The sequence below is a fragment of the Aplidium turbinatum genome, chromosome 2 (genome assembly GCF_918807975.1).
Source record: "Aplidium turbinatum chromosome 2, kaAplTurb1.1, whole genome shotgun sequence".
Taxonomy (NCBI): domain Eukaryota; kingdom Metazoa; phylum Chordata; class Ascidiacea; order Aplousobranchia; family Polyclinidae; genus Aplidium; species Aplidium turbinatum.
The window spans coordinates 2,050,131-2,066,480 of NC_137473.1; the positions used below are offsets into that span (position 1 = coordinate 2,050,131).

The following is a 16,350-nucleotide window of genomic DNA, read 5'->3' on the forward strand; positions in this document are numbered from 1 at the left end:
CTTGCTAAAACTCAGACGTTAAAACAACGTAATGCGACGTTGAATCAACGTAATAACTGACCATGAATCAATGGGTTGGTTATAAAAGTTAAACATGACTCACGGATCCAGGCATCGATTTGATCGCCTCTTTCCATGGATGGAATTGATTGGAATTCATTTTGCATCCGGACAGATTAAGGAATCCAAGTTTCGTCGGTATCGACTTGAGGAATGACGTCACTGCATGGAAGTCATTCTGAGTGTGGGAGGATTTCATCCGTATCCACCCTCCATCAAAATGACTTCCTGCTGTGGCGGTCACTTCCAAGTCGTTGCCTTCCCGGAAGATCTTTGTGATGGCGATAATGGAGCGATCATCATTGTGATCTAATAATGCATGAATAATATCAATCAATTTTAGCTCGGCTAACCACAGGTTGTAGTCTAAAACCACAAATTGGTTCTAACCATAAAATAATCAAACATTGAACACAAGTTGTTTACTAAAGAACAAAACATTAATTCATTTATATCGCACACAAAAATATAAACCAATTATTTTGAACCAAACTTACAGGTTTGAGTCAAAGTTCTAATTTGAAAATAACCTGAGTAGACTTTTGTTAGCTGGTCACAAAATCACAAGTTTTGTCTTCAACGGCTTCAATGTTTTATCAAATTAGGAGAAAATACTTGGGCTAGCTTTGCAGGTGGAAACTAAACTTTTGTTAAAACATTAAACTAACCAGAGCTTGCAAATTAAAATAAACTTTGATTTCTTTGTCGATAAATCTTCAAAGCAACTTTAGAACTTGATCATGAAAATTTCACAACCACCAATTTCTTGCTGCAGCTCAATCCATGTTGATGCTTTCTTCGAACTCAGAAGACACGGACAGAAACAAACTTTAAAACATTTGTGTGATGAAACCAAGCAGAATGATGACAGAATTGATAGCTGAACCAACCATTTCTTGCTGCAACTGAATCAAAACTAATCTTTTATCACCTTGCCTACCTTTAAGTGAAACAATAAATACATTTAAATCGTCAAACTGTGTTTCTTTAAAGATTTTTGTAAAAATTTTGAAATTTTTACCTGCATAATTTTATCAAACTTTATGCAAAAAAAAAAAGGAAATGGTATAAAGATATTTAATTATATTTACAGTAATTCTATTTCTTTTCTTTTTTTCTGAATTCATGCGGTCGCACTGAACTGGTTTTCTGTGATTTTTCACCTTGATGAATCTCTGTTTTATGACTTCACAATTTTTTTTTTTTTTTACTGAAACTTTCAAAATAAAAAACTCTGGAAACTTGTCGCTGCAGTACTTACATGTTTTTAAATTTATATTCTTTGATGTTAATTATATTGAAGTTTTAGACTAGCTTTAGGCTACTTTTACTTACCTGCAGCAACTTTCCGGGTTTCATTCAGCAATTCCTCAACAAATAGTTGTCTTTTTTGCATTTTATCATCTAAAATATAAAAAACTTGTCATTAAAATTATGATTTATAAGCGTTGCTTTCATAAGTTAGAAGGACTACAGCAGGGGTGCGCAACCTTTATTACAGGAGGGCCAGATATAAATAACTTGGTGAAACCGCGGGCTGCACGTTTATTTAACATATGATTTCTAGTAGTTACAGGCACAAAAGAGTATTTTTTTTGTTATTCATATTATTCTTATATTAGGGGTTATCTCTTTCCAGAACTAATAAGTTAGGACACATAAATTTCTGAAGAAAAGTGCTATTCAAATTTATTGTCACACCGTCTTTAAACGAGCTCAGTGAGAAGTTTGCAGCTGGTTTCTTTTCCCGACGGCTTTTTCCAAATTTACTTTAATGGAAGTGATCGCAATTCGAAGTCCATTTTCCAAGTGTTCGCCTGTCAGAACCGATCAATAGGGAGATTTCATGACGCCCGTTTTAGAAAAAAATGTTCGCACAAATACGTTGAGCCAAACAGTGCCATTTTTGAAGCCATGGATTTTTCAAATGTGGAAAGTCATCTTAGCTGAAATGTGTTCGATAAAAATCGCCATGATTTATTTCTAAATACTTTGCTTTCAAATCCGTTTTCTCTTGAAGATCAATCAGTTCAAGTTATATCTGCTGGTGCTTTGTCAATGTCTGTGTTGAATGGCAAAGCAAACATACCAAACAAATGTTCATAAGATTTGAAGTCCTTAAAACAAGCCAAAAATTCATACAACAATTTTTCAAGTTGGTCAGCAAATTCAGTTTTCTTATCAGGATGCATTCCATAGTCTCTTAAAGTGGGATAGTGGAAAAGATGTCCTGTCTGTACGTGAGTTTCCAAAGTCGTACTTTGTTCATAATGCCTTTTATGTGACCACACATTTTTACGTTCCAAATAAATAAATACAATGGATTAGCGGTGGCCGGTGGGAGATTTCTAAAATGGTTAACAGAAGGTGCGAAATCTACAATAATCCACTCTAAAATGAATTGTTCACACGTACCAGACTAAACTAAATTATAAACACGTTTCGCGGGCCGCACACAATTCAAAATTGGCACATCTTCGCGGGCCACATAATTTTTCTTTGCGGGCGCATTTGGCCCGCGGGCCGCACGTTGCACACCCCTGGACTACAGTGTTCACTGATATGTTGCACAAATTAACCCTATCTGTAGCGACACGGGGTTTTATGAGGACGCCCCACTCTAGTAGTGAAATATTTCACAAAAAGAGATATTCTAGAAATATGAAACTTCTTGACTTTTAGTTTTTATTCTTTGCGAATGTTCTAAAGTTTAGAATCTAAACCTAAACTGGTCATTTTTCTACCTTTCTGCCCCTCACAAAAAGCATTTCGTCTCAGGTGGCTAGACATTTTCGTGCAATGCTAGTTATATATGTGTTAATGTTAGTGCAATATGAATGTTACTGCAATTACTTTCAAATGTAAAAACGCCTAAAAATGGCTTATATTTATGAGAAAAAGTAATTTTTTGTTTAGTTTAGCATTACTCTATGAGTCTATGTTATAATTCAAAAATTTCAATTTTGAAGCTATTTTTGGGAAAGCAGAATAAAAACCGACTTTCTGAAATTTTTTCATCTCAAACAATTTGTTTCAATAAATTTGTTGGGTAAAAATTTAATTTCTATACGCACAATACGCATGGCTAATATCTTGTAAAATATTTTGGCTCTGTGATGTTCATAGCTCCCGTTATTAACGATTAATTAACACGCGGCTAAGATAGCCCATGACTTGCTTTCCTCTTACGAAAACAGCTCGTATTAAGATAGGGTTAACCAAACTATCAAATACCATTAAAATAAAACCAATGTTACCAAATTGCCGGTGCATCTTCATAGAAGTTTGCTTCAATAAATTTCCAGATGATCTACTGGTGAATATTCCGCATTTTATGATTTGTTCTAATGGGTCTCAACAATGCAGAACAGGTTTGTATAATATACGGCTGCAAAGCTGTCAGCTCGATAGCACAGTTGGTTAAGCGTCGACTGTGTGTACGAAGAAACCGTAAGATCAAACAAAGCTGGTTCGACTCTCGGGGTGTGCGTTTGAGCAACGCATTTCAAGGACAGCTCTACATTCAGAAGCACTAAGTGGATGGAATACTCGACAAACAACAGTTTTTGTCAAACTCGGTGACCGGTCATGCGTCAGTGGTTCAAAGCTTCTCCTAGTAGGTGAAACTGCCAGGGTTATGTTCTCAAAGAAACTTCCTCACTTCGCAGATAAAGATTCCACAACCACTCAATGAAATCCTATAATGCGGCCTTCGAGATGATTTGAATATATTTCCTTTGCAATCTATGTTTGACGTTTTGTGTAGTAATAAAGTTTGGTTTGTAATGTTACTTCGACTTTAAATAATTACGTTTGATTTGTTGCTCTTTGTCACCGTCGCGAATCGCTTTTTCGCCAATAAATGTAAAAACAAACGCGAGATTTTGTAACGCGTTCTTTCGTCAGTTTAGAAGAGGTAGAATTTATAACAATATTTTTACTTGAAGCAAAATATGAAAGCAAAGTTGATGGTTGCGTCAGTGCTGACGTAGATTCTACTGAAGGACGTCGATTCATTGCAGTGCTCAATTGATCTGTAAAATTGAAAAAATAATTTGTTGTGTGTGCAATAGATATTATTTAGTTATGCAGATAAACAAACAAGCAAATATGTTTATTGCCACAATGTACTCGCTGTGTAACACTTATACCTCTTCTAACATAAAGTTATGAAACACAAGATTGAGAAAATACAATTGACAAAATTAAAAAAAATAATAATTACATAATCGTCTGAGCGCTCATTCACAAATAACGTCAAGGGTCCAATTACTAATGATATTTGTTGAAAGGAATATCAATTATTATAATGAATTTCTCCATAAGATAACAAATTATATTTTGACTTGGCCTATTAATACGACAAAACTTCTATGATATAATTTGTTGTTAGTGGTACGATAAATAAACTGTAGATGAAATATAAATTAACCTTTGTTTATGATCGGATCCAAAAGGAGTCCTGATGTAAATTGTACAACAACAGCCCAGTGATCCTCCAGCAAGTTATTTTGAACAAAAGATTTAAAATCGGTTAATGACATTTTACGACAGATGTATAAAGCGCTGAAGTACTCTTGGAAGGTCTGGTGACTAAAATAGAAGCGTTTCTGCCCTTCGAAGAGTGCATATTCTCTGTTTGCTCCCAATAGAGTGACGACAAGATCTTGAACTACCTGACTGGAGAGATGTTCGGTTTCAAGGTTGTCTGCTGTGATTAAGACGGTTCCTCCTTTTGTTGCTTCATACGCAATTTTGGAAAGCCTAATGACAAAATCATCTGATATCGAAATTCTAACATGTCCTGAGGTTTTAAGATTTAACAATACAGTGTGGAATATCCTGGTCATTGTGGATATATCATCAGTTTGTGACGATCCAAGAGATGCTCTCAGGTAGAGTTGCAGCATCAGAGGGTTGTGGCACGTTGACTTTAAATGTGGAGTTTTTATGGTAAGTTCCTTCCAAAGAGTCTCGGATTGTTGTTCGTCGTTGACTAAAGCGTAGAATAACGTTTTCATATTGTCAGATGTCAGATCACGAATGAAGTAAGTGCGTTTGGGTCGACATGGTACAGGAATATTAAGCATAGCATGTGGTCGAGAAGTGAATATCAAGTGGCAATTTTGAAGAAATTTTCCCAAACAAATATTCGAAACAAGTTCCCAATATTGAAGTGGAATGTTGTAATTGGATTTTTTCACATTGTCTTCCAGGGTCCAACTTACCTGATCAAATCCATCTAAAATAATAAAGCAGTTTTCTGTATTGGCTGTGATGCATTCAAAAACAGAGCTCTTTTCTTCGTCGTTTAAGTTGTAATTGCAGTCTCCCAATAGAAACTCTTTTAACACCAAATGGTCATTGCAGTTCATCTCCATAAAAAGCTTCCTCAGGACAAGACAGTCGTTATTTTGAGAAAGTCGTCTTGCCAGGCGTTTCGATAGAGTTGTTTTTCCTGACCCAGGATATCCGATAACCGACACAAACCTGTTCTTTAGAATATCTGAAACTAATTGATCGATTGTTACTGTTCTGTCAGATCCGATTAACTCAATTCCTTGACTTTCGGGATTGTAATTGTCATCCTCAGGAATGAACCTTCCTTGGTAAAAATCAACTTGAAGCATCTCAGGATAAATTTCTGGAATGTTCTCTGGAGAAACATCAACGTTAGAAACATCAACGTCATGCTTCGGGTGATAAAGTTTGCGAGTTCTTTTTTGAAGTTTTCTAAATTCTTTTGTTGAACCTTTAAATAAAAAATAAAACCAAATGTTTGCAAACATTGTTTTTCAAACAAGCCACTAGCGTTGCTGTTAACTTTATTTGATTAATATATTTTACATATTTACAAATAGTTTTAACAGTCGAACGATTTCGGCTTAACTTAAGCCCTTATTAAGAAATACTCAGCGATAAAAAGAAATTGTGTGGAAAACAGACGAAAAACAAATTACATTAAGAAAAGGCAACTACATAACTACAAAAGAATTCCACCACAGGGTACGTGTAAATGTTGTAAATGTAAAACAATTTAATTCAATTATTTTTTAACTTTGTATTCTGAAAATTTCTTCGTTTCGTTCAATATGTTCCTTTGCTGTCCAATATTGTTGCTAAGCTGGTAGTATGCAACTGCATCAGCAACATCAACCTTGTTAGTCAACAATATCATCAACCTTAATAGTCAACAATATCATCAACCTTAATAGTCAACAATATCATCAACCTTAATAGTCAACAATATCATCAACCTTAATAGTCAACAATATCATCAACTTTAATAGTCAACAATATCATCAACCTTAATAGTCAACAATATCATCAACCTTGTTAGTCAACAATATCATCAACCTTAATAGTCAACAATATCATCAACCTTAATAGTCAACAATATCATCAACCTTAATAGTCAACCATATCATCAACCTTAATAGTCAACAATATCATCAACCTTAATAGTCAGCAATATCATCAACTTTAATAGTCAACAATATCATCAACCTTAATAGTCAGTCGTGCTGACTGAAGATACGTCGGAAATAAAGCTGGTTGTCAGTTATAACATCTTGTGGTAGCGTAGTTTCGTCCAACCTAGCCTAATCTACAATGATTTAATTATGAATTTCCATCTGGGAGCTTTTCAATATAAGTCTGAGGTTATTTTACTACAAAATAATTATGTACAATAACACCATGAAACACAAAATTTGTCCATGGGTTAAAACTATTATTTTCTGATTTAGTATGGCCTAAATCAGTGGTTCTTAACCTTTTTTTCCCCAGCGCCCCTTTTCAGAGATTTCCATAGTCTGGCGCCCACCATAATATAAGGGCTGTAGCCTACTAATGACATTTTCTTCCAAGACTATAAGGCTAGCCTACAGCCAGTAGTAATTAGTTATTAGTTAGTAAGAAAAAACTAGTTTAAGCCGATGTTAGTTTTAATACTAAAAATCAGCACAGATGTGCCTTAAGGCTCTTAACTTAAAAGTCTTAAGGCACATCTCTGCTGATTTTTTAGTAGTTAGTAAGAGTTACACGAATAACCATTATTGACTGACTATTATTATGACCAGTCCTTATGGTTTGCTTGCACTGCCTGCCCGCTGTCCCTGCCAAAAGCTGACCACAAAATGCCATTTACTTACTACAAGGAAAGGGAAACAATGCCCATTATCAACAACAAAGGCCATGCACAACACCATCCGACGTCCACGCTTGTCGGATGGTGTTGTGCATTGTGTTGTATAGGCCAACATAGAATGCTCTGAGAGAGAATCACTACTTCCCTTGTTAAACACAATCTCTATACTGTATATAGCTCCTCATCCTCGGTGGATTCTCGTACCCCCAGCAGAACTACTAAAGCAAATTTGCAGTGAGGAAAATATCGTTACACCTTCTGAATGTAGCGCCCCCTATAACGCCCCCTGAATATTTCCGCCCCTCTAAAAGTTAACAGCGCCCACTAGGGGGCGGTAGCGCCCAGGTTAAGAACCACTGGCCTAAATCAATAAAAATAAGCATTCAAAAAGTTCAAACTTTGGTTCTGACATTATAAGATTAATTTATTGGAATTTTTTCGTCTAATTTTGCTTTGTTAATGCCTTTGCCCCCCTATATCTTTTTGAATTATTAGAATGGAGTTAAATCTAATTTTAGTTGTTTTTGTTTGCTTTCTAATAATAAAATAATAAAAATGAAAATGTTGTTTTCAGAATCTATTTCTAAAAAATTACATAAAGAAGAACACATGTAGGCTATGCAAGGCGATTTTACTACATAAACACGAGACAAAAGCTCTAAGGCCTGGTGCTATAGGCCTTTATTCAATATTGTTACAGAGCAAACCTGCGCTGTCACTTAAAGCCCTCAAAACTTATAACTTAATCAAAAAGAAGCATTGTTTTGAGATTAGCGACGATATGTCAGTTCAATTTCACGTAAAAGGTTCCATATATATAGCCCCCATCATATTTTCATTGTACAGTCCTTGATAGCGTTCCTCGAAAGACCTGACATCTTGATGAAATCTTTCACCTTGTTCTTTTGAGTAGTCCTCCATGTTATCCTTAAATTCATCAAGATGAGCATGTAGTGTACGTGTAGTTTCAGCGACATCCTGCATCCCATCTCGCAATACGCATCCACAAGTTCCCTGTAGTTCTCTGCCTTGTGATTGCCCAGGAACTACAGAAAGGAAAGAAGTCCAAGCTCTCCGTTTAACCTCAGACAGCATCTCTGGAAAATCGATGGAATTTATCTGTCGCTTCACTTCAGGTCCCAAAAATACTCCAGCTTTGATTTTTGCTTCTGGTAATTTTGGAAACAACTCTTGAATGTGCTTGAATGCGTCACCCTCTGTGTCGAGTTGTTAAACAAACTGCTTGATTAGACCTAGTTTTATGTGCAGATGTGGCATCAGTATTATCGTTGCATCTAGGCTACCAGTGGTTGTTGCTTCATATTATAAGTTCCAAGCTCATAGCTGGTTCTTAGAGGCCAATTCCTCTTCTTGTAGTCAAGAGCTGTATTTCTGCTGTCCCAGAGACAAAGATAGCATTGAAATTTGATATAGCCACCCTGAAGACCCATCAAGAAAACCACCATTTTGAAATCATCAATGACCTCCAAATTGTAGTGGTCATACTTTAATGCACTCATCAGGATTTTGATGTTCGGATACCCTTCTTTCATATAAACTGAATGAGCCAGAGAAATGGAGGGACTCTTGCTTGTGTTGTGCAGCAAAACAGCTTTGACGCTTTTAGATGAGCTGTCGATGAAGAGCTTCCACTCAGAAGGATTGCAAGAAATGCCCATCGCCTGAAAGAGTCGTTCTATATCATGGCAGTAGCATATATCATCTTTGAACGTGTAGAACACTGAGAAGCCGCGATGTCGCTTTCTCTGTGAAGTAATTCGAACACTGTCATCCAGTAAGTCTCATTCCTTTAGTCTGGAAATGAGTAGTTCAGCATTCGATTTTGTCAATGACAGTTCCTTGACAAGATCGTTCATGTCTTCTTGGTTGGGGTAGTAGGGGCACCTTTTACTGGAAATTCGGCGTTGAAGATAAGCAATAGATGATTCATCCGTTTCTGAATATGTCGAGCTTGTATGTGCAATGAATTGTTCATCTTTCAACCTGGTTAATTGTGGGACAGGTATGCTAATTGCATTATAGGGTACAGGTGCAATAGGTAACGGAATGTCAGGGTACTGGGATGGGAAAGGCATTTTTCCTAACGTCGTTGGTTTGGGTCCACCATACAGAAGTAACAGTTGTGAGATGGTTTGTGGACTCATGCAAGACACGGGAGAAAGCAAAACGCATTTCCCTTTCTCTTCTCTATACCAACCGTTTTAGAGTACCGCGGTAGTATTACATATATTAAGTGGTACCCAACGTTTATCTTGATCACTTGATTGGCATTTAAACTATGCATGATAGATATTTTTGCACGGCTGTAACTCTCTAAACCAGTATTTCCCAACTTTTGCCGAGCCTCTTAGAGAACAACATACATCATATAATGAACAACATATATTTTTAGCTCAATTTTGGTGCCACGTTACCCCATAAAGTATTGTATATGTCCTCCCGGAGGTAATTTTACCCTAAGTTGGAAACCACTGCTTTGGACAGTGCTTTTTTTGCAAAGAGCTCACCACACGTCAAAAGGAAACTGCTGAGTACTTTCCACCACGGCAAGCCCTAGCACACTCCTAACAACTGCGATATAGCCGACAATCAATGTAATTTACTTGCTTAATGCCACGAGAAATAGAAAAAATTTCAAACTAGTCTAAGGAAGTTATAGTGGTATAATAATGATTTTTCATGTTTTTTTCGGCAAAAGCAACCAAACTATAGCAATTGTTTCACAAGGACAAGAAAAAAAAAATTTTTTTTTTACATAGTGTAATTTTTAAAACTTTTAGAAATATGTAATAGATTTGAATTTGTTTTCTGAAATTGTTTAGAGCTTACTCTCTTGTTGTTCAGAGTGAAGAGATGAAGTAGTTCGTTGAGATGAGTTTGGTGTTTGTGACGTGAGTAGATGTGTTGCTACTGAAAAAATAAACATAAATCAATTTCCTTCGATTTCAAGCAATGTTATCCTTCACTGGGTTCACTAGCTCACTCTTGATGATGTTGTTGATGTATAACACTCGTTAGAGTTCCCAATCTGTGATGTGTGATAGTTGGGTACACACAAAGATGGGCATCTGTTACTTTGAAAATAGCGCGCTATCGCTACCGTAACAATATGTAAAAAAGCGGCACTACCAGTTGATGAAAAGTAACGCATTACCGCTACAAACAAAAAGTAGCGCGCAGTACCTCTACTTTTACGTGCTACTTTAGTCTTAAACTGACACTTGAAAGCTCTAATCTAGTGCCTTGTGAAGTTAAAACAACCTTGAAAACGAATGATATCACCTTTCAGTACAACATTCGTTCACACTACAATTTTCACGTCGTTGTGGAAAAACTGTTTTACGTGAAAGTTTATTCTTATGCTACAGAGTTGCCATCAAAAATCTCTTTTCTTTTAAACAATTTATTTCACTTTAAATTGGAAAGTAGCGTATAGCGGTAGTACGACTGAAGCAAATGTAGCGCCTATTCTCTTCCGCTGCGTTAGGACAAGAATAACGTCGCTTACTGCAGCTGCAACTCTACCAAAAATGTAGCGCCGCTATTGCTACCAAAAAAGTAGCGCAGCACGCTAGTTGCGGCGCCGCAAAAGTATCGCTATACCGGCCCACCTTTGGGTACACGTATGTTTGTCTTGAAAACGACGTCAGCAATGATCGCCTAAATAAATTTTTAATTGCAGTTAAATTTAAAATCTCAAAATAAAGTGAAACAGAGTAGAACTTGAACAGTCTCAGCTATGATTACGTATAATTATTTTAAGTCTATATTACACTACATCTTAAAATAAACTTAAAATCATTGTAGCACTGAATCTTGTATTTAACTTACCAGGATTTAAAGATGATGATTGAGTGGAAGGATAGACATGCGATGGAGATGAGGATGACAGACATGCAGATTCTGGTGTTTTTGGAATTGTGTCTTGCAGTACTTCCCGATCAATTTCGGTTGGAGTAGCTATAATATAACAGTCATAATACTGCTTATTGTTTTAGACTGTTTATGGAAGCATAAGTTACAAGAAGCAAATTACACAATATTATCTTCTGATTGAAGTAAGCCACAAACCAAGCACAATAGTCCTCATGTAAAATCAGCCGCAATACTTGACGCACAACAGTTTGAATCTTTTTATCAAAACAATGTATTTGTATGTTGTTGTCGTATCCAGGCTTAGACCTGGTGGTTGAAGATTTAGATTAAGTGGACGGGAAAGCAAGGAAGCCAATCTTCGTGTCCACCTTCAAGCATGCCTTAAAGTGTCCTGCCAAAGACACAGCCGCATGCTCCTAAGCGGTATCGAACCGGCGCCCGTTCGAGTGCCGTTCCAATGCTCTCACCACTCGGCTATGCAGCCGGCTATGTATTTGTATCACAGCCATGATTAATACAGAAAATTATGACAAGAAATGATGAAAACAAGTTGATAACAAACTTACTTTGCTGTTGCACGTGGCGACATGAGGAACTTGATCTGATGGATGATCTTGAATAGTTGGTTTCAAGTGCTTCTGATGAGCCTTTTAATAATTTGTGATGAAACTTAACTAAAGGAACTGATATCGTAACTAAAATGTTACTTAAAAACGTTTAAACTTTAATCATTTCTTTTTCTTTCCTTTAGAGTTTAACTTGATTTCAAGTTGTTTTGCTTTGGAGTCGGTTGTTCTGAGTACTGAACTTGTAATTTTGTATGGGCCAACAATTTATGTTAGTAACAAAATGTTAAAAACAAGGTGATTCAAACTTACTTTGTTGTTGCACGTGGTAAGATGATAAAGAACTTGATCTGATGGATGATTGTGTATAGGAAGATACTTCTGATGAACCTTTCCATAATTTGTAATGAAACTTAACTTAAGGAAGTGTGGTTGTACTTATTGCTGATAAACATCAATTTTTAATATTATTGTTTATCTTATTGTACTGTGTTTTGTTGTTATTTGGTATTATTATATTTTTATAATTATTTTTTATTTCTTAGCTCTTTATGCTTTAATCCTATCTTAATACGAGCTGTTTTCGTACGGGGAAAGCACGTCACGGGCTATCTTAGCCTCGTGCTAATTAATCGGTAATAACGGGAGCTATAAAAATTACAGAGCCAAATATTTTACAAGATAATAGCCATCTGTATTGTACGTATAGAAATTAAATTTTTACCCAACAAATTTATTGAAATGAAGTGTTTGAGATGAAACAACGTAAAGTTATTAAAATAATAATTATGTATATTTTTATACAGCGCTGTATCGATCACAGAATGCGTTGTTCCTCAGCGCCGAGCAAAGCAGACAGTAATCAATAATTATAATAAACTGAAAAAAACTAGCATAAAATAATCATGTTTATTTTTAAATCATGTTTCCTTAAATGCGCTGCCAATGTGATAAAAAGCGCTGTTAAAACTATCTACTGTATTTTCGTTTCTCGGCATTCGAGTGTAACAAGAACTCAGCGATAGACACGTGTTTCACCCATGAGGCTGCACTTTTTTTTTGTCTTTTTGCGCAACGCTCAGAGTTCAAGATGGATACCACTACATCTTGCAGGTTTACAATTTTCCATATGAAATGGATTTGTTCCCTGTCTCATCATTAGTGAGTCCGCTCCGGGAGCCGTCCACACACCCAAACATTCAGCAGGCGCTGCTCATCAGTACCGCACCACTAGTTTCTGCCATATAGTTCTCAACCGCTGCTATTTCCATTCAATTGAATTCTTACTTTTGTGGAAAGAAAACAACTAAACTAACTGTCGCCAAGGATATGCACAGTTGAGAAGGGAAGAGTCTTGATGGCTAGTGTGGAGGCTACACCGGTATGGTTAGCGAAACACAATGCTCGCTGTTATATAGTGAGTAGTCAGGTAGTGCTGACACCAGGAAGGTCGCTCCTTCCCTACTGTATATTTATATAAATTTAATAAATATCAATAAGTGTGATAATACTTCAATTGTTTTGATAGGATCTTTAATGATGGGTTAGACCTGTTCAAAACTCAAATATTTTCACATTTTTTAGCCTCTCGCATTATTTTCCATGATTTTGAGAATGAGAAATTCAAAAATGACGAGCATTTTGCTCTCAGATGATGGGATAATTTGCCTCAAGTGGCCTAAAAATTTTCATTTTGCCAAAATTACTCATTTTTGACCTGTTAAGCGATGATCTTGGGAGTTGAACTCTTTATTTTAACTGAAAACACTTTCATCCAATGCTTTACTGATAACTCACCAGTGAAAAACAACTTTTGGATATTTGGCATCATTTTGAAAACTGTGGGGGATTAAGAAGATTAAAAAGCAGCACTTCACGCCACTAGTGGTGATAAGGCATTTTGCTTATTTCAGACAACCTATACACATCTTTTGAAATTTCTCAATGGGTTTAGTCTGACAGAAAGAGACCTCAGACTTATTTTTGACGATGATGTCAAGGTGACGTCATAAAAGTTATGATAACGTCATCCTAAAATTTTTAACTTGCACTATAATGATCTATTAAAGGGCAAGAGATGTGCTCATTACTCTGTAAGACAAGCCAGTAAAATTAATAGGCTACATTGCATTATTAAGTGACACTTCACATTTGAGTTTATATGATTTGACGAAGATTTATGGAATAGCAGCATTCGTTCGGAAGGGAGCATGAGAGTTTGAAGAAATGTTGAATAAAAAGAAATGTTTTAAAGAAAAGAAGAAAGGTTAAAAAGCATTGATCCAACAAGATTGAAATCGCTGGTTTAGCTGTATGATATTGCATTGACTCTCGTGAAATTCGATTTATTTGTATTGATAATTTTTCGAATTTATGCTTTTGGAAATAATCTGCTAAAATCAGAGAGAGGCTATTGTCAGATTTTATGTGACTGCGTAATCTCAGAAATATCATTGTTGTTAAGATTACAAGTGGCTGTGCATATTTGTGCAAATACAGATACAGTAGTTTGTGTTAATACATACAAAAGTAAACTATAATATAAACGATCTTCTTTGCAAAACATGTCTCAGCAAAAAAAATCTCACCTGCAGGATAATAATGGTGGTGTTGGTTGATTACGGTAAAAGATTGATTGTCTGTTGGATTTTGAACAACTATTCCAGCTGAAACTATGCTGTTTTCAGCTTGTTCGACATTGATTGATGGTCCAGAAGACAAACCACTGCCAGATGCCACTGACTGTTCCTGAAAAATACAAGTTTGAAAGAAACAGTTTAAACAGTTAAAAAATAGCCAAACAAAAACAAAATTATAAAACCCATCCAGTTTTTCCACGTAAAAACACAACATCGAGTGATCACTGCTAACCACAAGATTATTATACAAGAAACACACACATTGTGCTTATTTAGTGAACAACGATTTGTTGCTGATGTTGACTCACCTCAGTATTTCCGCTCATGTTCCTTCCAGTCGTCATTCTGCTCACTTTTCTACTCGGAGTTTGACCTTCCACGTTCTCCATAGTATCTTCAAAGTAAGAAATGGATTTAATCAAAAAATAATAATCAAGATACCTTGGCATATAATCTAAAATATCGAGATGACAATCAAACATACGATTTCACGATGTATGTAATAATGGCTTGTTTTAACCTGATGCTGCGAGTTCGCTGTGGCAATATCAAATTACCGGTACACTAGCTTTCGGAACACAGTTCCCTAGTCATGTGCTATGACGAATGGTGTTGAAGTTAGTGAGTGGTTCTTTAATGTGGCTCTTTGGTTTAGCTTGAGGCTGCCAGCTGTTGAGTTTCTGTGCTGTTAGGCGTTATTGCTGTGAAGTTTTGTTGGATCAGTTGATTTATAGATTAGGTGACGTAGTTCTTCCCTTTCGGTACGGTTGTTGATTTCTGGATTCTGTCTACCAGGGTATGGGATGGAATGGAAGACGTTCTTTCCATTTTCCATCCTGAGATTTTCTTCCATTCCATCTTAGAAATCTTCCATTCCATCTCAGAAATCTCTTCCATATTCCATTCTATCTTCCATCTTCACATTTTGTGATCTCCGCGTTGAATATGGCACAAATAAACCTAAAAAACCATAGGCTAAACTTAAGCTAAAAATTTAACAGCAGTATTTTCCTAAGGATTACGTACCGTTTGGTGTTAGAACTATTAGAACTAGAAGCGTAGATTGATTCTATAAATACAGAAAGAAACGTAGCAAAGTTAAAGAAACTGTAGTAGTAGTTTACGTAGGAGAAGATAAAAAAGTATTGAAAATACTTGAGAAGTATCGCGGACAATTGGTGCAATAAAAGCACAAGTTAAAGTCATCATCATCGGATGATATGGTAGAAGCTAGTCCTGAGTGAGTTTTACAAAAAAACACTAGTACTGATGGGTAGCAGCCACAAAAAATTGCATAAGCTGCATTGCATGTATTAGTAGCTTAATGGCAACAAAAAGAAAAAACACACAGGAAATTAAAATTGCAACGAATAAAATCATTCACCCTCATCCAAATAAGTTGAGCTTGCAAAGAGATAAGATAATAAATTCTGCCACATTACACAGTAAGTTATTATTGTAAGTAACTAATATTGATAAAGAAAATTAGCGTAATTACGGGTAGCGACATGGTAGTAGGATAGCCTACATTATTTGAAGCCAGAAAATAATTTCAAAGCCAATAAGCAAATTGCTCTGCTCAGCTGCAACACCAAGCTGCTGTGGATGACTTGAATCATTTTTTTATAACTTATCTCAATTTCAACAATTCTCTTTTTTATAGCAAATATATTTAAAATATAATTATGATAGCCTAACCTTCATAATAATAGGAATTTAGCATTTAGTTTGAAAATGAAATACGCTCGTCTGGTGTATAGTAAGCTGACTTTGGCGAGAATGGACAAACCCCACAGTATGTATTTTAAATCAGCGATTTAGGCCTAATCATTGGAGCATTACTGCTTGCAAGCTATCTTCAGCTAATCTGTTTCGTAAATCGCTCATGATGTATTTAATGCCGCTAAACAATCTTTCCACGGACACTTGAGTTGTGGGCAAAACAAGAACTACTTTTGCTATTTGATACAGGGTTTTGCTGTCATGAGTTTTCCAAAATTCAAACACTGATTTTACTTAGTTGTATTCATGATGGTCA

General features: G+C 35.9%; 3 protein-coding genes and 1 pseudogene across 3 annotated transcripts in view; all 4 read right to left on the bottom strand.

The window, feature by feature from the left end:
- LOC145765718 (uncharacterized) overlaps positions 1 to 16,350 on the bottom strand; it is a 1,283,504-nt gene that overhangs the window by 875,087 nt on the left and 392,067 nt on the right. The window lies entirely within an intron of this gene.
- The window catches only part of LOC145765613 (uncharacterized), a 66,700-nt gene that overhangs the window by 460 nt on the left and 49,890 nt on the right, over positions 1 to 16,350 (bottom strand). The gene's annotated exons all lie outside the window — the stretch shown is intronic.
- On the bottom strand, positions 249 to 5,849 carry LOC145765616 (uncharacterized). Its single transcript, XM_082577450.1, has 5 exons — positions 4,493 to 5,849; positions 4,002 to 4,094; positions 1,396 to 1,464; positions 729 to 965; positions 249 to 369 (listed from the first exon to the last, which is right to left on the bottom strand). The coding sequence occupies exons 1-4, from the start codon at positions 5,847 to 5,849 to the stop codon at positions 865 to 867; spliced, it is 1,620 nt and encodes a 539-aa protein (XP_082433576.1). The 3' UTR covers positions 249 to 369; positions 729 to 864.
- On the bottom strand, positions 7,957 to 9,306 carry LOC145765619 (uncharacterized; annotated as a pseudogene).